We start from the raw sequence: 24,036 nt of genomic DNA on the forward strand, positions 1-24,036 counted from the left end.
GACGGACGGACGGACGGACGGACATGGCTCCATCAAATTTTTTTTCGATCCTGATGATTTTGATATATGGAAGTCTATATCTATCTCGATTCCTTTATACCTGTACAACCAACCGTTATGCAATCAAACTTAATATACTCTGTGAGCTCTGCACAACTGAGTATAAAAACTAGCGTCTGTAATCTACAAAACGTGTTGAAAACACAATACAATTAAGAGTACTGTTGCTATTGCAAATTTTTGTTGTAAATTGCATATTGACATTGCAACTGTAAATCTCGAAATCGATTTTGTCACTCGTTAGCCACATTTGTGATGGATAAAGCTTCCGCATACAAATCAACATTCATACTTTCAAATAAGTACACGCACATAGCGACAGGTATACATGAACCAACATATACATATACTAACACAAACAAACGTAGGAATGTACATGAGTTCATAAACGTGAATATCGAGGGAAAAAACGTACTGCAGCCACAAGTTTTATAGCGTTTTGTGGTTTATCCGATTGCGGCGTTTGGTTGCGAGTTGGCAAAAGTTGTCGACCATCGATGGAAACGAAATGAACTTTAGTCCTTAACTCAATTTGAAGTTTGTTTTTATGCCATGTGAGGATGTATTGCTATACAACTGCTGCTCTTCCTCTTTTGTCCATATCCGCTGAATGCATACTGAATTTATGCAGCAAGTCCATCAGCGACAGCAGCAACAAATACAAAATAATAAATTTTGTTATGAACTCCAAAGTAGCGACAGCAGACTGAAAGGCAGACTGGTCACTGATGGTATCAATGTGTGCTGACATACATACAAACAACATATTCAAACATAATTGTAGTAAGCTTACATGAATTGTTATTGCCACTGGCAGACCAAATGAAAGGTTAAATATAGATTACAATCTTTGTTAACTAAATAGCAATTATTTGAGTAAATAAAAGGGTATTAGCACAGAAAAAGTTGTATTTTTGATGAGTTTTATGAAAGCGGTTGATAAAAAAAAGCATATCGATATAAGTTGCAGTGAGTTAATTAAAAATTCCAATTATTATCATGTAATTGGTTAGGAAATTTTATCAAATTTTCAATTATCTTAAATATAAAAATTTATATATGTTTGTTTGCACTATTGTATTAACAGCCAAACTGTTAATCGGATTGCAATAAAACTTCAATTTTTTATTGCATGTACTTCAGGAAAAGTAATAGGCGTGGCACAATTATCTTAAAATTATGCAATCAAAATCTTCTACCTCGCTTCGGGACAGCTTGGAAACATATTATCCAGTTTGCCTAAAATTGTACACTTACGTACACGTAGGTACTTTATTACCTCGATATGTTTACGTAATACCCTTATTTCCGGAAAGTAGACCGCGCACAAATCTATTCAAAAAAAAATTAGTTTATAATGCGATTTGCTTGAAACGAGATACAGAGGTACTCCTTTGACCACGTTAATATTTGAGAAGCTTTTCATTCTAACAAGTACACCAGCAGCAGACCAATTTAAAAAAAGACCTCTAATTAGGGTACGATTTGTCTGAATGTTGGTGCAGGGGTGCATCTTGACCAGGTGATTATTTGAGAAACTGTTTTATGGGAGTGGATCTGGTCCTGACTTATTACAGTTAATCTATAATTAAGCAGCGATTGGTTCGAATTTTATTATTTATGTAGCCTTTCGAATAAATAAACATTTAAGACCCTTCATTTCTGCCAAGTGGACCACCTTCTATATTAGCTAAGGTAGGTAGGTTGAACTGGCCGGTCCATGAGGACCTCACATAGACTGATTGAGTCCGTAGTGTTACCAGAAGTTTGTTTTAACGACCAAACTGAAAAACCCTATCAAAACCCAGGACCTATGTTATAAAATAAATCCGTCCTCTTGGCAAATACTAGAAGCTTTCTAGAACTTAAGCCACTTGCTGCTTCTAGATGTGACAGCTGTATCACTCCTAATAGCTGGAGTCTTAGCCTGGCAAGTGCAGGGCACGAGCACAGAATGTGCTCCAACCCGCACTTCCTACATCTGCTATCACTGACCAAGCCTAATGTAAAGGCATGTGACGCCAGAAAGCAGTGTCCAGTCAGAATACCCGTCATGAGTCTACAGTCCTCTCTTTTTAATGATAGAAGCAACTGTGTTAGTCTAAGGGTGTAAGACCTACACATAATCTTCGACACTTTACAGCCCCGCGCTTGAACCCACGCCTTTCCCGCTTGGTCGATCATGTGCACCTCTCGCCTTCGCTTAATCCTGCCCAATCTAATAGGGACATCTACGAAGAAAGCTTCAAGTGATGCGCCCTTTTTAGCTAGTAGGTCCGCTTTTTCATTCCCATCTATTCCCATATGCCTTGGGATCCAATATAGATGTATGCCTTTCCCTGTCCCGATTCTCTCCAGAGACTGCTTACACTCTAACACGCATTTAGATGCTGTGCTATGCGAGATTATTGCCTTAATTGCTGCTTGACTGTCAGTATAAAAGTTAACACGGTTGCAGCTTAAGCTATTCTCTTCCAGGTTGTCTACTGCTTTGGTTACGGCTAATATTTCCGCTTGGAAAACGCTACAGTAATCCGTCAGCCTGTATGATCTGCTTATTTCTGGATCAGCGCAGTATACCGCAGACCCTACTCCTTCCACTACTTTGGAACCATCGGTGTACACATGTATCGCCTCGTCCGCCATTTGCACACCCCCTATATTAGCTTACTATTTCAGAACAAGTTCAGTAGATTTTTCCCCATATTAACCCCAACCACATTACCATTATTATTTTGTATTAATAGCGGCAGCAGCATCAGTCAGAGCAGATCGGAATGCTAGATTGCCCGCGATACACAAGCTTATATATTTTGTGCCAGGTTACGTGTTGCGCTAGGATGCCGGTTTTTACAACCAACGGCAGTTGCTTCATCCCATCCATACTCGAATCCGACAAAGAGTTACTAGTCTTTTTCACGAGCCCAGACCTACATAGAAGATAACCGAGTTGGACATTATATTATATGCGCCACCTTCGGTGGGAACTTCCAGCTTATGTCGGTTGGCCCTAAACAGCAGCAAAAATCCGTCAAAGCTTTCCTAGCCTGGTTCTCCACATTAAGTTTAGGTGACATCTTCGTGTCAAAAATAACCCCCAAGGTACTTTACCTTGTCAAGCAAACCCAAAAGTACTCTGTAAATTGAGGGTGATCAAAGATCTTGTAATTCCTGACGAATACAATTATCATTGCTTTACCAGGGTTCACAGCTAGTCCGGATTCGATAACAAAACGATAACTTTTTATAACAAATCGATAACTCGTCGATAACACACCTAATACAAGCCGACAGCTCGCCAATAAAAAATAGATAACACTCCTACAACCGGTCGATTACAAACTGATAACCCATCAAACCGTCTCTGTATTGACTTTGACTACAGTGTAGTGACTACAATTAAACTTATATTCTATATTCCCCAATGCAGCATACCATTTCCAATGACTACGGTTACTATTAAACATACGTTACGCTTACATTTTGGATTCCTTCACATCATGGGTAGATATGTTTACACATCAAAAGTATTTAAATAAACAAAATACGCGATATACCTCCGAACAGATTTAGGTCCAATCTCTTTTCCAGTTTCCGTTGTAGTTGTTGTTTTTTTGGCGATAAGGATATTGCCCGAAGACCTTGGGGAGTGTTATCAATGTTGATGGTACTTTGCCGATGCAGATCCGGTACGTTCCGGAAACAAGTAATAAGGTACTAGCCCGACCGTCTCGGGAATGATTTGGTATGACCACACGAAACCTTCTAGGCCGAATGGGCCTTCCACGCCCTAGATCCATGAGGAATTTGGGGTCGCCAGAACCTCGGCTGTTAAAGAAACAGGATTCGGCACTGGTAGCTGAGGTTGACAATTGGGTTGGAGAAGCTATATATTGCGCTGGCAAACTCTTGTTGCGCTACACAGCCCCTTGAATCAATTTGGTATTTTAGTCGCCTCTTACGACAGGCATACCTGCCGCGGGTATACTCTAGGAGTGTTTTCCAAACCCCTACTGAGGAGCGATTTCCTACCTTAAGTATGGTAGGCCAGCATGCTACCATCACACCATCGTGGCCGACAACTTCATAAGGCTGAGTAAAACTTTATATCATTTTCTATTCACAATTGATATATTTGCCAAAGTAAAATATGTCATAAGGTCAAAAGTGTCCCAATTTAACCTTTGTATGTATTATATGTAGAATTGGGCATACGCGGCGTATGAGTAACATTTTGCTTGCTATTTGAAGTACCTGCAACATAAAGAAACTAGCTGTCACCCGAATACTATGGACACATTCAATCTATGTGAGGCAAAAAAAATGTATGTAAACATAATTCTACTTATGTATTTCCGTATATTTGTATGTACATAATCCAAGCAAAAAATTTATTCTTTTATTCTATAAGGAATATTAGCCGTATGGCGTATTGCTTATAATACTCCTTATTTTTCATCAGGTCTAAGGTTTATCTGAAAGATGTCGTTATAAATAAAGCTTAAAGCCTATATCAAATAGTGCGTATATAAGGAATTAGTGTAGGCCAATGAGAAGAATACAAAAGCCATATTATAAGGTCTAGGGGCAAATAAAATAACGCTTTCATAAGGTTTTTTTTTAAATACTACTTGCTGTATTAGGACATTTTAACAAAGATGTATAATCCACTAAAAATCAGTCTTACATAAGGCATCTCGGGAACGATTTGGTATGACCTCATGAAACCTTTTAGGCCATCCTGCCCTCCCATTCCCTAGACCCATGAGGAGTTTGGAGTCGCCAGAGCATCGGCTGTTAAAGAAACAGGATTCGCCAGGGATAGGTGAGGTTGACAAATGGGCTGGAGAAGTTATATATTGTGCTGGCAACCCCTTGAGAGGGTGCGGTTTACAACCCCTTGAATCAATTTGGTATTTTAGTCGCCTCTTACGACAGGCATTTCTACCGCGGGTATATTCTAAGACCCATAACACGCTGGAGGCATACAGGGTGGCAGTGGTCAAGCGTATATGAGCCATGAAAAGATTCTCTACAAAATTGATTTGCAAGATGTCATTTCCCAGATGTCGTTTGTAGTCGGTATATAATATAGCTGCAACATCTTTTATAAGGCCGAAGGTCTTAGTCACTAATGTCTCTTATAAGATAGTATACTTATTTATAATTGTCCCCCTATTGCGAGTGGCGATCGGAATAAAATCGATTATTTGTATATGCTATCTTTTCCATTTAAGTTTGTTTCAATGCAAATTAGTCGCCATTATGGACAGGGAGCTTATTCGAAACAGGTTTTTCTACTTTCTTAACTTTTCGATATATAAACATAATTACAATCGGTTATAGCGATAATCGATTATCACTCATCGGTCGGCTTTCTCCTGCAATCGACACTCGCAATATATATATTTCTTGTAAATAAATTAGTAAATCAATACATCTTTTATAAGATATTTGAAAGGACAAAAAGAATATTAACTTATTTAAACTAGTTTTTCAAATAAAAAGAAAATCCTGTGTCTTTAAAAATATTACGATTTATAGACTAAACCTAGGTTATATTTATCTTTTAGAATACTTATGTATATATATGTGCGTGTGTCCTTACTTAGTACATTTGGATTTTATTAGTGACTTTTTGTTCTAAACTTCTACAATCTGAGCATTTAAATAAAAGACTTCGTAATTTTTTATTCAACGTTTATTTAACGCAATAAATTACTTGGAACAAATACGGTACTTGGAATAAATATGGTAAATAGAAATATTCAAATACTTAAAAATAGTTTTGCCTTTAGTGGCAGTACAGTCACGCTTTTGTTTGTACTGCAGAAAGCTATTTTAAATAAAAAAAGGATATTAATTTGCATTTAAATAAGGTGCAATGAAAAAGGAATGCGTAAATATTTTGGTATAAAAACTGTCACGTGCAGTCATTTCTACACTGAGTGCGCCTTATTTTAATGGAGATCAATTTATGGCTTCTCCAACGTAAACTGCGGCCACCGTGGTGTGATGGGATATAGATCGGTATCTTCCGGAAACTAACGCCCGACCGTTGCGGGAACGATTTGCTATGACCGCATCGGACCTTCTTGGTCATCCCACAACCCAACCCCGTTTCTCCGTGAGGAGCTTGGAATAGTCAGAGCCTCGCCTTCTGAGTATGAGTACGATAAATTCGTATTTGTTAGAGGGTCGCCTTGCGCAGTTGACGTGAAATAAATAAATAAATGTAAGGCGCGATAACCTCCGAAGAGATCTAAGGCCGAGCTTCTCTTCCAATTTGGGTCATGCTCCTCTTGATTATCCCTACAAATTTGCATGTTTTATGCTGACTCCGAACGGCATCTGCAAGGCAGATGAGTTTTCTCTGAGAGCTTTCATGGCAGAAATACACTCAGAGTGCCTTGCCAAACACTGACGGGGCGACCCCGCTTAGAAACATTTTCTTCTAATTGAAAAAACTTGTTTCTAAAATTTTGATGTTGCTTTGCCCGAGACGTGAACCCAGCATCTTCGGTGTGGTAGGAGGACCACGCTACCATCACACCACGCCGGCTACTCAAGTTATGTTAAAAAGATAATTATAGAAATGTTTTTCAACCGACTCTACAGCACACCGCAAACTGAGAAGAAGCGTGGCCTTAATTTTTAAACGGTTTTATTTAGGATGACTTGAGAGGCAGCACGGCCAGCGTGAATTTTGTAATTAAAATTTAAGTAACTTCCCGATAAACTACAAGCCTGAAACTTGGAATATAGTTCAGAACCCAATGACAATGCAATAATAAGAAAAAAGTCGCCGCTAGGTGGCGCAAGGATCGAGATATTCACTAAAATCGTATTTGTGGTCCGATTTGGCTCATATTTGGAAATCATATTTGACATACAGAAATAGAAACCGCTTTAGAAAAAAAAAATTCGCGCTAGGTGTCGCAAAAATTGAGATACTCAAAAAACTCGTACTTGTCTGTCCGATTTGGCTCTTTGAACAAATATTATATACAGTCCGGTAGAAATGACATCCAAATACTTTGCAGCACATAAGTTCAAATTTTGTTAGTGAAATTTCAGTATAGTAAAATAAATAAATAAAAATTTTTAAGTTAAACGGTTTTATTGAAAACAATACTTACATTAGTTTGTAATAGTACTAAAAGCTAGAAAATAATTAGGTAGATCCTAGGTACTAGTCATCACATTCCTCATCAATCTAGGGTGTTGCTCAGACAATTAAATTAAAGCGTTGGGCGCGTTTTTGTTTCTTGCCAATCACGCCAATTGAAAAACAACGTGAATGAGGCAATACTTAAATGCTTTTTTACGGCAAAATGGCATTTACTGAAAAACAGCCCGAAACGATTTGCACTTACGTATTTACGAGTATGTATGTAATGACTTTTGACCTTTTACACTTCATTCATTTTTATTTTCAGTGATTAATAATTTATACTGCATGATGATGACAATGCAATACGAAATAAATAAATGACACCCAATGCATACAATAATTTACAACAAAAAAAAACTTTTCAACAAAGTCTCGAAAATCCTACTCATAAATTTTTTAAATGCTGTTGAAGAGTTCGAAGCCAAAAATGGGTTAACTATTCTGTGTAGCTTTAACAAGAGGATCTCCATTCAATTCAGATACTGATTGTTGTTGTATTTTTTATATGTTAGTTCATAATATGAATGAGCCAATTTCCACAGCACAATAAACGAAGCAAAAAAAGAAGAAACGGTTGGAACTTATTTTTCAGTTTTCTAGGTGGCAATGAATCTATTTTCCAAACAATTTGAGGTCGAGTGTGGCTTAGTTGGGAAGTGAAGTGTGTATTTTGGATATTTTAAGTGCAACAAGGATATTTTACAAAGTATAAGAAGGGTGCACAACTATCTGTGGTATTCTATCAGTTACATACAACGAAAATGTAAAATAATGTACTCCAGACTGGGTCGGTTCCGATACGAAATGTGGCGGAATCCATAAGGAAATCAAGGCACAGTCAAGAAAGTAAAGTAAAGAAAAGACAAAGAAAGAAAAGGTTTGTTATAGTAGTGTTACCGACGAAATTAGATCGGGTATGCAGGCTATCAATGCTTAGCATTACGGGATCCTTGCAAACAACCCCGCCGCTTGCACTATATGCCATTCTGCATATTTCACCTGCAGACCTGGTGGCAAAGAACATAGCGTTAATAACTGTAACGAGGATCAGTGCCTCGGGGCACCTTGAGCGCAAACCATACAGCCATAGTAGCATAGCGTCAACAATCACGGGATGAACATACTACCTGATTCGGTATCTGCGCTTCGAAGGGGATCTTAGAGCCACAATAGAGGTGAATGGTTGGCGCAGAGGTACTCAAATGGCGGACGAGGTGATACACGTGTACACCGATGATTCCAAAATAGTAGAAAGTATTGGGTCTACGGTATACTGTGATGATACCGAAATATACAAATCCTACAAACTGCCACATCGCTGTAGCATTTTCAAGCGAAAGTATTAGCCGTAGCCAAAGCAATAGAAATACTCGAAGAAAAGTTCTTAAACTGCAGCCGTGTCAACTTTTATACTGACAGTCAAGCAGCAATTAAGGCAATAATCTCGCATAACACAACATCTAAAAGTGTGTTAGAGTGTAAGCAATTCCTTACAAGAATCGGCGTAGGGAGAAGCGTTCATCTGTGGATGAACCGATTGAAAAGGATGCATCCATCCAAGCGCGGGGCTGTAAAGTGTCGAATGTCATGTGTAGATCATAAAACCTTAGACTAACAAAGTCACTCCTATCATTAAAACGTAAGGACTGTAGACTCGTGACGGGTATTCTGACTGGACACTGCCTTCTGGCTTCACATGCTTTTCAATTATTACTTGTTGGTGATAGCAGATATAGCATTTTGCGGGTTGGAGGAAGAAGCGCTCGTTTCGTGCTCGTGCCCTGTGATTGCCAGGCAAAGACTCCAACTATTAAGATTGATACAGCTGTCAGGTCTAGAAGCAGCAAGTAGCATAGGTGCTAGAAAGCTTCCAATATTTGCCAAGAAGATGGAGTTATTTGATAACAAAGGTCTTGGTTTTTCATTGGGTTTTTTCAGTTTGGTCGTTAAACAACGTTCTGGTAACACTGCGGACTCAATCAGTCTATGTGAGGTCCTCAAGGACCGGTCAGTTCAACCTAACTTTATCGACGAGGTAAAGACAAAATAACACTCTGGTATTAAAGTGTTATATATTTTCCATCGATAACAAAGGTTATCGAAGATTATAGATTTTTTATCGACGAGCTATCGGTTTATTATCGAAAATGTATCGATTTATTATTTAAAAGTTATCGATTCCTTATCAAAAAGTTATCAATGTGTTATCATAAAATAATCGATTTGTTATCAAAAAGTTATTGATTTCGAATCGAAAAGTTATTGAGTCGCCTCACCGGCAGGTCATGTTACTGATGGCAATGACCGGGGATAGGACGCCAAATATCTCTTCTTCCCTCCTTCGCTTTTAGGCGAAGTGCTTTCATTCGAATAAAGTGTGGCGTTCATCGCCTAAATTTCCGCAGTACAGGCAGTTAGGGTTTTCAATCTTATTTCAACCCTACCCATTATGTGAAGATTTGTGTGTAAGTAACCGTATCTGGTTAAAAATTGAGTTAGGTTAAAGTCGGACTGAATGTATTGTCGCTTCAACCATTGCTTCAGTTCAGCAATAACTTCCCTGGTTCACTTTTCTGCGGTGCGGCTGCTCCACTGTTATTGCCAGCGTTCGACCGATTCTTCTCACGCCTGTAAGTCAACACCATTTCTACTCGCTTCCAATCAGCTGTCGTATATTGCCTTTCTATGTTTACCGAGAAGATATAAAGGTAAGATATTTCGTGGTAATGCGTGTTTCTATTTGCTGGTAACTTGGCGCGATTTACCTCCGAGGAGATTGAGGCCGAGCTTCACCTCCAGTTTGTTCCTCTTAATATTCTCTACAAATTGGCGGGTCGGAACCGACATATTTAATGCCGACTCTGTACGGCATATACCAGGTAGATTAATTTGCACTGAGAAGCTCTTCATGGTAGAAATACACCAGGCGTATTTGCCAAATCACTGGCGAGGGACAACTCGCTTGGAAACATTTTATCTAATTTTTGATGTTAATTTGCCCGGGAGTTTAATCCTCGACCTACGGTGTTAGGCGGAGCAATATAGTACCTCGGCACGGCGACCGCCTAACTAATCAATTTAAAGCTGGTCTACAAACGCCACCCACCCCCAGCACATAATTTAGTGTTACGCAATATAAAAGTCTACATTGACATGTTTATATTAGTGACTTATATGAAAGCCATTGGTGCTTAAGTATCCTCCTCTCTATCTGCCCATCAATTTGCATGTTTTTCATGTCACCCAGAAAGTACTCGTACTTGACATTTACCTACTTACCTTTGTTACCTAATTCTCTTTCGTAACGGCCTGTAATTTACTGACTTGGCCAATACTATTTTTCTCCCTTTGAAACCACCCCCCAGCATGGCTCATAGCAGCACTTTCGCTGTGGTCTGATGCAACACAACACCAAAAAGTAATGTTTATCACTAATTGGATTGAGAAGCTTTGAAAATCGGCGAACCACGAAATGCAAATGGCAAATAGCACTAACGTCGAATGCTGAACTTGCAAAATTTTAATTTCATTAGTTTTTAGTTTGAGAGGTTCACGGTTAGTTAGATTGGTTCTTTTATACTCAGCTAAGCAGAGCTCACAGAGTATATTAATTTTGTTCTCATAACGGTACCCCGTAACGGCATAACCTAATCGAGATAGATATAGACTTCTATACATATATCGAAATTATCTGTACGAAAAAAGAAATTCATTTAGCCATGTCCCTCCGTCCGTCTGTCCACGAAGACGACAATTTGAGTATATTTTGAGGTATCTTAATGAAATTTGGTATGTAAGTTCCTGGGCACTCATCTCAGATTGCTATTTAAAATGAACGAAATCGGACTATAACCACGCCCACTTTTTCCATATCGAAAATTTCGAAAAGCCAAAAAAGTGCGATAATTCATTACCAAAGACGGATAAAGCGATAAAACTTGGTAGGTGGGCTGACCTTATGACGCAGAATAGAAAATAAGCAAAATTTTGAACAATGGGCATGGCGCCGCCCACTTTTAAAAGAAGGTAATTTAAAAGTTTTGCAAGCTGCAATTTGGCAGCTGAGTATGTTATGTTCGGTTACACCCGAACTTGGCCTTCCTTACTTCTTTTTATAAAATTTTTTTTATTAAGCTCCTCAGAGACCAATCTCATTCATTAAGCGGAAATAATTACCGAAAATTGTACTTCGATGGACACCAATGTAGATTTGCAGTTGGCGGATGATGAAAAAGAATTTGAGACATGTGAATAATGTGTTTCTTTGGGTTATGTGTACCATTCAGTATTAGTTACGCTCTTATTGTGGTAGAAACTAGAATGATACCCAAAATGTTTACATCTATGTATGTAGCAAGCTTTGCTTGCTTTGCTGCGATTTAGCCCAATAGTAAAATAATTCCAAAATAAGTAATCAATACCATATAGGGCTAACGGACTACATGACCTGAGTTTAGAGCTAACAGACTACATGACCCAAGCGTGTTAGCGGGTTTAGAATATACCCGTCGTAAGAGGTGACTAAAATACCAAATTGATTCAAAGGGTGGTGTGTGTATCGCAACCTTTCACGGTGTTGCCAGCTCAAAATACAGCTTCCCAACCCATTTGTCAACCTCACCCACCCGTGGCGAATCCTGTTACTTTAGCATCCGAGGCTCTGGCGACCCCACGTTCCTCATGGATCTAGGGGGTGGGAGGGCGGTATGGCCTTGAGGGTTTCATGTGGTCATACTAAATCGTTCCCAAAATGGTCGGGCTGTGCCTTTATGGTCCTTGTTACCGGAACGTACCGGATTTACATCCGGCAAAGGACCATAAACATCGATAACACTCGCCAACGCCTTCGGGGAGTGTCCTTATTGCTACAACAATAACCTGAGCTTCAAAGGAGATGTTGGAGCAAAAATATAGTCGGAGGGTTGGTGCAAGGGCACGAAAATGGCAGAGCATACTATACACGTGTATACCGACGTTTCCAAACTAACGGAAGTAGTCGGATCTGCTGTTTACTATGTGGAGCCAGATATGAGTAAACCCTACAGGTTTTCAGATCTCTGCAGTGTTGTTAGGGCGAAAATTATATCCGTGAAGACTGCAGCAGAAATTCTGGGGAAGCATATTTAAACTGCAGTTGCTTCAATTTATATTGTGGCGAATCTTCACATCACTAAATAAATGCACAACAACAAAAACATTAAAGCAAGCTACATAAACACATTAATCATCACTTACCAAATATATACAACGCAACGAAGGGATGACTCACACACAGATGTAATCATCAGCCGAAGTAGTACTCACATATACACACGCATATGGCTATGCGAGAGGCTATAAACTACAAATACACACGCATATAGCTGGTAACCAAGTAGGAGATTCCAGAAGAAGAAACGTCTAGGCATTTGGAGAAATACGCGCACAAGGCAGTTTTGATTTAAACACGCTATCAGTTGCTAAGTGAAGTATAATTGTACTACTCCCAAAAGTAAGCTAATAAAGTCCATTTTGCATTACTGAATATTGTAGTTATTTATTCGAAAAATTAGCGATCCGAACGTTTGCGGAAGGTGTAAAATAAGGGGAGTTTCACTAAATTCGTTACATCATATTGATTGACAGCTAGGCGGCGATCAAAGCAACAGTCTCACACAGTATTTCAGTAAGAAGTGTCCTGGAATGCAAACAATCATTGTAGAGACTGTCCTCACTTGAACACCGGTTCATTAAGGGACAGAAGTCAAAGGAGGTCGCTGCACTGTATGCATCGACGATAGACTTCTTAATCCGCTTGGGAGAAGTCAAGATGAGACTGAAGTTGCACATGACTTATCAAACAGGGAAGGCGTGGAAGGAATCGGGGGCCAGCAAATTGTCGAATATCATGGGCAAATCCTATGATATCATACTTACAAAGTTGCTCATACCAGAAGAAGATGTAACAGAAGATGTTAGAAATGCGCGCTGCATGAAGAAACGGTTCAGCAGATGTTGTGTTCGTATCAAGCTCCAGGCTCCAGCTACTAGGGATGGACAAATTTTTTTCTGTTTATTCGTAATTGTAGTATGCTGTCGTTCTTCATTTTCTTCTTCTTCGGATTCCTCACCCCTTGCCTGGTTCTCTACCTTTCGGTCTTCATTTACCCTTCCCCTCCTAGACCTCTGCCATTTTGTAACAATTCTCGCCAGCTATTCCTGTTTCGCAACAACTGACGCCAATTCAAGTCTTCTTCCACCCACCTCTCCCAACTCAATAGAGGTATACCACTTTCTTCTGCTTTCTAACTGCGATAGTTATCTCATCCCTAACTTTTTTTACTCCTTATCCACCGCGATATCTGTTTCCTTAAGGTTTAGCATTTCCATTCCCTTAATATATTGATTGTTCTCCTTGTGCTGTTGTTATGACCGCAGAAAAATGTTCTGAATGCCTAGGTATGCTACAAATATGGAAAGTCCTTTACAGGTTTGATTCCGATACGCTCCGGCACTATATTCTTCTATTAATTTCTCTACGGTTTTAGGAACAATTTTCCCTTGATTCCTGTGTCTATGGATTTTAGTAGCCTCTTTTTAAGGTATGTTTAATTTAAGAGCGCGTGCGTGGAAGTTTTCCAGACTTCCTCTAGAATACATTTGTTTTTCTGTTGTGAGTGCCCTCAGTAAGAGCCTTGTTACGGCCTATTCATGCAACCACATTACTTTCTAATTGTCCTCAATAAACCACTTTCAGAGAAAGCGATGTATCAACTTATCCTGACAGTTTCTGCCAGAGGAGCCTACCTGGTATGCGCCACCGTCGGAGCCTTGGTGCAAAGCGCGATGACTTGTGATGCCACTCGTAAGTACTCTATTGCATATTTATTTAGCTTGAGAAGGTAGCTAGTTACTTTCCAATCCAAACATGACCATAAGGACCTTGAGACCGAGCAATAAACCCGGCTGATCTTTAGCAAGCCCATTACCCAAATCTCATATTCCTATATTTCCCTCAGAAGATAACCCGGTTCCATTTCGCACCTTTCCTGGCGCTCTCATCTACGAACCCATTCCCTTCAATACCTCTGTGTCTAGGAACCCAGCGAAGGGAGACATTGGGATGCTTTATGGACACTGGTGTGGTTTGACACCTCCGCACGATATCTCGCTTCATCAATCTGGCCTAGAAGGTTCAATGTGGATATATTAAATAATTCCCAAGATGATCGAGCATATAAGTTAATGATGCTTATCGCCAGAAAGTGTCGGATCTATATCTCGCAAAGGACCATCAACATCGATAACTCTCCCCAAAACAACGCGCTATCTCAACATTTTTTTTTTTTTCAACAGGCCTACCTAAGCTTAAAATATACGTCAGTAACAATACTAACATATTGAGTAATATTGAACTCACATTAGGGTGGGTCGATTTGTATGGACGAAAGTAAACCGATATCGCGCCATCGATTTTGCGATAGGATTTGGGTTCAGGAAAAAAAGTTCCACTACGCGGACCCAAAAAAAGTTTTCGAAGCTGCGAAATTAAATTTTTTTACTTTTTTCGACTTTGACTTTAAGGTTTTTTTCATGACCTACTAAAAAATTTTTCATTTGATTTAGCGGACATTTTTGGTTAGGACAGGGTATACATATGAACATTTGTTTAGTATATCATGAAAAAAACCTTAAAGTGAAGTCGAAAAAAGTCAAAGAAATGAAATTTCGCAGCTTCGAAAAACTTTTTTTGGGTACGCGTAATGGACATTTTTTTCTGAGCCCGAATCCTTTTCGAAAAATTGATGGCGCGATATCGGTTAATACATCGACCCACCCTAATCTCACATAAATATATTTTTTTATAATTTCTTAACATTTCTTAAACAACTTTTGCCCCTCTTCTTTTTTCAGACAATCTACCAAATGAAACACGTTTCTGTCCAAGAATGCAATAAAAGCAAAAACCACACTAAAACTTTATGACAAGCACCATTAAAACCACATAATTCCATTAGAAGAAAATCCCAAGACAAAACATTCAACAAAAAACTTTAAAAATTTACTAAGAGCGTAGAAGAAACTCTGCGGTTGAAACAAAAGAGAAAACTTCATAACAAATTAGAAGTACTGACGTTGACGAGTGTTGGACTGCAGTTGCAAAAGGAACGGAAAACGCCAATAGTGGAAAACAAAATGTCGAATGTAAGTAGAATGAAGTATTCGAAGTTAACCACATACTTAATTATTTTACAAAAAACACTATGATTTAGTTTCTTGGTTATTGTCAGTGGCAGAAGAGGTCCAACTAAAGATGAAAGTCAAGGACAAAAAAATAGAAAATGTTTTTGCCTAAAATGCTTTCTATTGAAATTCTGAAGCCTTTTTCACATAGTTTTGCCTGCTAAACGAGTTGTAGTCCTTTAAAGTAATCTTCTGGGTTCGTATAGGGACGGGCCGCGGACAGACCGGTTGTAGTGTCCTTACCATGACTTCTACTCTTCCCGGGCTTCCGAATTTGTACAGCAAAGGCCTGGCAATCTTCGCTACAGATGAACTTCTTGGCTCCTGGGCCAGAGCCTCGTCAAAATGGCCCTACTCAAGAGTTAGAAGTAGTTCGCTCGATGCCAGTTTACTGTGTTGAAGTATTATTTATAGCATTCGAAGCATCGGCATGTTTTTGCGTCATCACTTTCATCAAAAAGCTTACGTCTTTCTGTTTCTACGTCCTTCAGTTTCAAATTCGCTCGGTTTACTTATGATAGTTGCTCTTAGGACTACTCTTTCTAATGTGCAGATAAATACTGTCCATGTTCCAAAACAATTTCCCCAACTATCTATACACCATATTATCCGATTTTTTATTTATTTGGAGGTTGCAGTGCTGGCCCTCTTCCGTAGCTCCAGATATGCTAAGTTCTTCGATTTCATCACACATAGGATCCATATATTGGGCTTTGGTATCGTAGGGTCAACACTAGATTTTTTGAACCAGTCAATTAAGCTATTTCGCCTTATCAGCTTAACTGAATTTTACCTTCACAGATCTCAGCGATCTTATTGTGAAGACAAACTGTTTACCACCCCTTGGCGTGCCAAAGTCGTCGTTACTTCCCGAAGCGGTCCTGTTTTCGGAGAGAGTGTTTTCAAACACGGCCGAATATACCACGTTCCTTCAAATCATTCAATAGTCACCGTCACATAACCCCTGCATTATGAGAATTGGAATATCTTTGTCATCTACCTCCTATGAGGCGTTACTGAGTAGATGCATCGCTTAGCCACATATTCGGACGCTATGGTGTTCGGCCAAGTTCTCACACCATCCACAAGCTGCCGTCCCTTGCGAGGATAATCTATAACGTGGTAAATACAATTTGTTCTACTAACAAAATCACGGAAGGTATAGAAGACCAGACCAATTTGTAGCAACACATCTAAAAGCAATAACTCTTAGGGCCAGCCGGCATCTCAGCAGAAGTCATAAAAGAAAGGGGAATCCAAACACGCTACCAGCAAAGTCTCCTAAAACCATGTACTGAGACCGCGACAGAACAAGTGAGAGGACTTTCAGACAGCACAGCTTCAGACCCAATTGTGCTTATTGTAAAAGCAGTAGAATTAGGTAAGACCAAATCCAAGCAAGTTTAACCCCTTCCAACCTTAGACGTAAGAAGCGATTTTTAAAAGTGTACTTTTCGGAGCTGTTCTCTATAAAACATTCTAAACGGGCTTCACAGTCGACATTGACGCAGTCATTATAGCTCACATCACAATATTAGCGCTCAGGAAGCTCAATCGGCTTAAGATTCATACAAAAAGATGACTTGCGCAGCCTTCAGTTAGCAACAGAAAAGCAGACATTATGCTCCAAAAAACAAAAAGATTCGGAACATTCTCTGAAAATAGAAGAGATAGCTACCTCTTTGGGTGTAAGATTGGACTTCGGCCAACAACCTCAGCAAGCTGGAAAGAAGACATCTAAGTAGCTGTCGTTGCTTAGCAGGGTGAAAAGAAACATTGAATGACGAACAGAAAGCAAAAGACAGCTTCTGACGAACACTACTCAGCCAAAAGATTGACTAACTCAAAAATGTTATCAGTATGGTCGACGGCTCCAAAAGGAGAACGCTCTTAGCCTACGCGCACACGGTTGGTGCGACAGTCGCTTATTCGCAATGCCAACTGGCCACACCAAGGGAGTTTCCACCTAGTCCTTCCAACGGAGTGGGGGCGCCCTCTTCCATACGCGGGCTCCGATACAAAAAGGTTCATAGCGTGATCTTTCATTCGTATAACATGGAGTAGCCAGCGTAGCCGCTGCTTTTTAATTCGCTGGACTATGTAGATGTTTGCGTAAAGCTAGTACAGCCCATCATGAAATCTTGTTATGTACTCGTCATCGCCAATGCTTAGAGATCTGTAAATCTTTCGAAGAACTTTTCTGTCGATTACTCCCAATGCCGATTCATCTGATGTTATCATAGTCCATTCTTCTGCACCATATAGCACAACGGCTACTATAGGTGATTTCTAGAGCATGATTTGCGTTTGACGATAGACGACTTTACTTTTCAATTGCATACCTAGTCCAAAGCAGTATTTATTGGCAACAGTTATTCGTCGGTGGATAGATGGATTTATACTTAGATTAGGTTGAACTGGCCATCCATAGCGTTACCAGAATTTGTTTAACGACCAAACAAAACCCCCTAATTAAGTACCATGACTTATGTTTTAGAATAACTCCGTTCTCTTGATAAACACTAGGGTCTAGCTCAATTGCTGCGTAAAGATCTGGAAACTTCGCCACCCCTTAGAGCTGGAGCCGCGACCGCTAGACAAGAACACAGAACGTGCTCAACCGTTTCTTCCGGCAGCTTGCACTTCCTACGTTTGCTGTTACTGAAGAGGCCTTATTTATATGCATGAGACGCCACAAGGCAGTGACCACTAAGTGTGCCTGTAGGATAAATATTTTAGATATTTTTAAATATTATATTTTATTGAAAAATTAATTTAATTTCCAGCAGAACAATATCAAGAATGAAAATTTTTTGAAAGCAAAAAATTCAAGATTGAAAATTAGAACAAATACATAAAATATTTAAAATAACAAAAGTTGATATTATTTAAAGTTATTACAAATACCCTACATTACTCCCCCTTCCAGAGATAAATTGTTATATAAATTAAACGTTACTTTCTTTTTTGTTTTTGTTTTAGTAAAGTGTGCAAAATCCACCATAGCAGGTTTCAAACGATCAATAGGAAAAATTTTAATTTCATTATTTATTTCTATTTTAAAATTTTTAATTCCTTTTTCAATTACTCTATAAGGTCCCTCGTAAGGATGTTGTAAAAAATGTTTGTTTGCAACCCGTACGAAAATAAATTGACAATCTTCTAAATTTTTAGGAACATAAATTCCAGAAGAATTTTTATGATGTTCAAGATTTGATTTAAAATTTCTAAAATGTTCACGTAAACTGCTCAAAACATCTGTCGAATTTGTTTTCTCAGAAGTTGAGACAACTAGTTCACCAGGTAACCTTAAATTTTGACCAAACACCATTTCAGCTGGTGTAGCTGAAATATCTTCTTTAAAAGTTGATCGTAAACCCAAAAGTATTATTGGTAATTCTTCGTACCAATCTCTAATCCCATTCCTAGCCATTATTGAAGATTTTAACTGTCTATGAAAACGTTCCACCATTCCGTTAGCTTGAGGATGGTAGGGAGACGTTGTTATGTGGTGACTTCCAAGAAATTTTGTCAATTCCGAAAACAAATTTGATGTAAACTGAGAGCCTTGATCAGTAGTTATATTACATGGAACTCCAAAACGCGAAATATATTCACTGAAAAATTTTCTTGCAATATTTGCCGAAGAAATGTCTCTTAGTGCATATGCCTCAGGCCAACGAGAAAACCTGTCAACTATAGTAAAAATATAACGATGTCCTCTGGAAGTGGGTAAAGGTCCTACAATATCCAAATGAATATGCTCGAATCTACCTTTTGGTACTGGAATTTTGCTAATAGGTGATTTCGTATGACGAATAACTTTCGATTTCTGACAATTTAGACATTCCTTGGACCATAAATTTATTTGTTTATTCATACTTGGCCAAAAATACCTTTTAACTATTAGTTTTCGGGTAGCCTTCGTACCAGGATGAGCAATTCCATGTAAAATATCAAAAATTGTTTTACGCAAGCTGTTTGGAACAAATGGTCTAGGACATTCTCCTGAAACTTCGCACCAGATGGTAAAATTTAGCAAAGGAATTTTGATTAATTTAAGATTTTGAAAAGTTTGGCCAGATATTAATTCATTAAGTTCAGTGTCTTGTTGATTTTGAAAAGTTTGGCCAGATATTAATTCATTAAGTTCGGTGTCTTGTTGTTGCTCCTTTTGTAAGATTTTAAAATTTAGATCGAAATTTTGAAAAGCATCTACCTCAAAAACTCGTGACAATGTGTCAGCTACCACATTATCTTTTCCTTTAACATATTGTATATCGCTAGTGAATTGCACAATGAATTCTAGATGCCGCGTTTGTCTAGGACTACGTTCAGTTTTTGAATTTAAGGCGAAAACCAAAGGTTTATGATAAGTAAAAACTGTAAACTGTTTCCTTCTAAAGGATATTGAAAGTGTTTTATATTTAAATATATTTCTAACAACTCTCGATCAAATGCACTATACTTTATCTCTGATGGAGAAAGCTTTTTGGAATAGAATCCTATTGGCTCAGATTTGCCATTAAAATGTTGTTCTATTACGCCACCAATAGCTGTATTTGATGCATCTACATTTAAAGAAAGCTTTGCATCTTTATTAAAATGATTTAATAATACTTTATTTCCAAATTTTTCTTTAATACATTCAAAACTTTTTGTTGATGTGTCATCCCATATTAATTTTTTATCACGTTTTTTGTTTGTTCTATTAATTAAATCATATATTATATTCGTGTACTCAGCAAGATTTTGAATATACCTATGGTAATAGTTTACCATTCCTATAAATTTTTGTGCTTGTTTAATATTTTTCAGACGCTCAAAATTACGTATGGCTGCTGTTTTCTCATCGGAAGGACTAATTCCAGAACTAGAAATATTGTGCCCTAAAAAATCAATACTGCCAACACCAAAAATACATTTGCTCGGTTTAATATTTAGACCGTATTCCGACAACTTCTCAAAAAGAATACTCAAATCTTTTAAATGTTCCTGTTCGTTTTCACTCGCTATAAGCAAATCATCTATATAGGCAAACACAAAATCCAGTCCACTTATAACCTCATTAATAAACCTTTGAAATGTTTGAGCTGAGTTCCTTAACCCAAAAGGCACGTAAAAATTCAAACATACCAAAGGGTGTCGTTATTGCCGTTTTATATACGTCTTCTTTAGCCATTGGTATCTGATGGTACGCTTTAACTAAATCAATTTTTGAAAATATAGTTTTGTTTCGAAGATTCATATTGAAGTCATGGATATGGGGCAAGGGATAACGATCAGGAACTGTTACTACGTTTAGTCTTCTGAAATCGCCACAAGGACGCCATTCATTAGCATCTTTTTTGGGTACTAAATGAAGAGGAGATGCCACGGATGAATTTGAAGACCTACAAATTCCAGTTTTTAATAAAAAATCGAATTTGGCCTTGGCCACTTTAAATTTAATAGGATCTAAACGCCTGGGCTTAGAAAATGGTAGGTTACCTTCTGTAACTAGTCTGTGAACCGTAGCATGTTTAACTGGCTTCGAGTAATCAGGTTCCGTAATTAAAGATGGAAAATTTTTTAATAATTTCGTATGTTGATTGTCTACTGAGAAAATTTTGGGAAGAGGGACATTGCAAAAACATGAAATAGTATTGACTGAAAGACTTGTCAACGGGTCAACTAAACATTTATTTTTAATATCGATAAGTAGGCCATATTTGCTTAAAAAATCAGCTCCGATTATTGGCTTACATATATCAGCTATTAAAAAAGTAAATGGAAATTCGCGCCTCAATCCTAAATTTATATTAAAATTTTTTTTACCATAAGTCGAAATCGTAGTACCATTAGCTGCTGTCAAAATAATATCGTAATATTTATTTTTACACAAGAATTTAGTCACTGGAAGTACCGAAATCTCTGCCCCACTATCAATAAGAAAATTTAACTTGTTTTCCCTATCAAATATAAATAAGCGACGAGTTGATACCTCAAAATTTCCGTCGTTCGTCGCTGCAACAACGGAAAACTTTAGTTTGTTGAATTATTTTTAGAAAAGGCGCATGGTTGTTCACATTTAATAGCTTTGTTACCAAATTTATAATGATATCTGCAGAGCCAGTTCGGATTCTCACGCGAATTGGACCTATATCTAGACTGACTTCTAAAACGATTCCTACTTATCGAACTGGATCTAGAATAATTTTGATTAATTTCTTTTTTTATTTCTGATAATTCTAAAGATAAGTTTTCAAAGTTTTTACATATTAGATTAATGGTTTGAACCAAATTGGAAATTATTGCATTCTCGCTTTTAGAATTTTGCAAATTATTGACTAAAGCTATTTCGTTTTTGCTAACAACTTCCCAAACATTATCAGCCAATTTTAAAAGTTCATTTATATCATAAGAGTTCGAACTCGTTAAAATAACGTTTAAATTTTTAGGAAGTTTTCTCATCCAAATCTTTTTAAGGACTTCAGAGCTGAAATTGGAGCCAGAAAGTAAGACCAGAGACCGATAAAACTCTGAGGGTTTGCGATCTCCAATCTCTGAATCAGTCAAAATCTTATCCAATTTGGCATTTTCACTTAAAGAATGCCTTTCTATTAAAATCTGTTTTAAGGCTGAGAATTTATTATCATCAGGAGGATTTTGAATAAAATCCAAAATTGTCATAATGACATCCTGAGGAAGGGCAGTGATGACATATTCATATTTTGTCGTCTCCTGCGTAATATTTTTCCTATTGAATTGCTTTTCTGCATGAATGAACCATGATTCAGGACAATTTGTCCAAAATTGAGGAAGTTTCACTGAAGTGGCAAATATTTCAATATTTTGATTGTCGTATGGATTTACAAGATCGTTCTGAAAAACATCACCTTGTAAATCAATAAGCGAGTCATTTGTACGATGTGTTGGTGTAGACGTGTGTGTGTCACGTGGTGGCGTACGATACATTTTTAATAAACAAAAATTAAAGATCTCTGAAAAAGAAGTTTACAATTTAAAATCTAAAAATAAATGAAGTATTATAGATAAATTACAAAGTATATATATATTATTTATATAAGTAATTTACAAATATAAATCGTAAAAATATACGATACAGCTCACCCAAATCATATAATTGTTATTTACAAGGATCTTCTTTTAAAATATATTTTCTTGCTGTATTTATTGTTGTTGTATTGTTGATTATTGTTGTTGTATATATTTTTTACTGATTTTGAACTGACTGATAAATTCCTCACGATATCTGCTGCTCCTTTAGTTTCACATTTGTTCAAATTGTTGTTATTTTACCTTCGTTATTATGTTGTTATATGTAGTAAACCCTTTAAATGTAGTTCTAAGTTCTCTATACTATTTAATTATTTATCACATAAATATGTCCTTATTTGTTTCTATTATTTCTCTTTATTTCTGTTGTCCAGTGCAAATTAAGCTCGTTAAGTAGTTGTTGTAACTATTGTAGATGTTGCATCAAAATCTCTATTGATGTTGCAATCACAGAAAATTAACGCCCCTGGTAGGATCGCCAGATGTAGGATAAATATTTTAGATATTTTTAAATATTGTATTTTATTGAAAAATGAATTTAATTTCCAGCAGAACAATATCAAGAATGAAAATTTTTTGAAAGCAAAAAATTCAAGATTGAAAATTAGAACAAATACATAAAATATTTAAAATAACAAAAGTTGATATTATTTAAAGTTATTACAAATACCCTACAGTGCCCATCGTTAAGTCTTCTCGCTTTAGAGATACAAGCAACTTTGCACCCTCATTTTCCAACCCAGCCGCCTGTCCGTTACATCCTATCCCTTTATGACTGGATACCAAGTAAAGATGTATCATTCCGGCTGAGCGAAGTGTCCAGTGTTTTTCTGCATTTAAGAACACTTCTTGATGAACTACTGTGTGAGATCAATATATTTATGAATACCTATTACCTGCTTTATTGAATTAAAAAAACTTGTTTTCCATTTGCTCCCCACATTATTAATTACGTGTATAAATTCGCTCACTCAATGCCATTGCCAATTTTCTGTTAACAAACAAAACATATGATGTACTTTCAGTTGCTCTTCATGGATGAAACGAATTGTAATGGCGTCTACGCAGTCAAAGGCAATAACGCAATAGCAACAACATTAACAACAAGCAACAATAATATCAGCAACGGTAATGGTAACGACAACAGCAACAATATAACACTAACGGGCAATACAAGTATGAGCAATATCAACAACAGCAACAGCAGTACTTCTAACATAATAAGCAACACAAATAATATCAACAACATTAACATCATGAATGTGGCAGCCTCGACTGTGGCAATGACAGCAGCAGTTGCTAACGCCAATGCCATCGGCAACGGCATAGCCGCAGCCACACTACCCACATCCGTCTCGAATGAGGATCTAAGTCAAAGTTTATCTGAGTACACGGATGCCGATGAAAGCATATCAGCGCCAACAGAGTTTTTAGCTGAGGTGTGTGTAAGGAAGTGTGCAGTATGCATAGTTGGGCATAATGCACTAAATGTTTAGTAAATGAGTCTTTCCTTTTTTTTG

The 24,036-nt window shown here is 37.6% G+C and overlaps 1 protein-coding gene across 9 annotated transcripts in view; it reads left to right on the forward strand.

Moving 5' to 3' along the window:
• Nucleotides 1-24,036, forward strand: part of LOC137238272 (dentin sialophosphoprotein) — a 106,556-nt gene that overhangs the window by 71,582 nt on the left and 10,938 nt on the right. For all 9 annotated transcript variants that reach the window (XM_067763076.1, XM_067763081.1, XM_067763078.1 and 6 more), the window contains 2 exons: nucleotides 15,128-15,418; nucleotides 23,542-23,955. In XM_067763076.1, coding sequence (XP_067619177.1) covers nucleotides 15,410-15,418; nucleotides 23,542-23,955 — 423 coding nt within the window. In that variant the 5' untranslated portion in view covers nucleotides 15,128-15,409. The remainder of the gene's footprint in view (nucleotides 1-15,127; nucleotides 15,419-23,541; nucleotides 23,956-24,036) is intronic.

Source organism: Eurosta solidaginis, chromosome 1 (assembly GCF_040869045.1).
Source record: "Eurosta solidaginis isolate ZX-2024a chromosome 1, ASM4086904v1, whole genome shotgun sequence".
Lineage (NCBI taxonomy): Eukaryota > Metazoa > Arthropoda > Insecta > Diptera > Tephritidae > Eurosta > Eurosta solidaginis.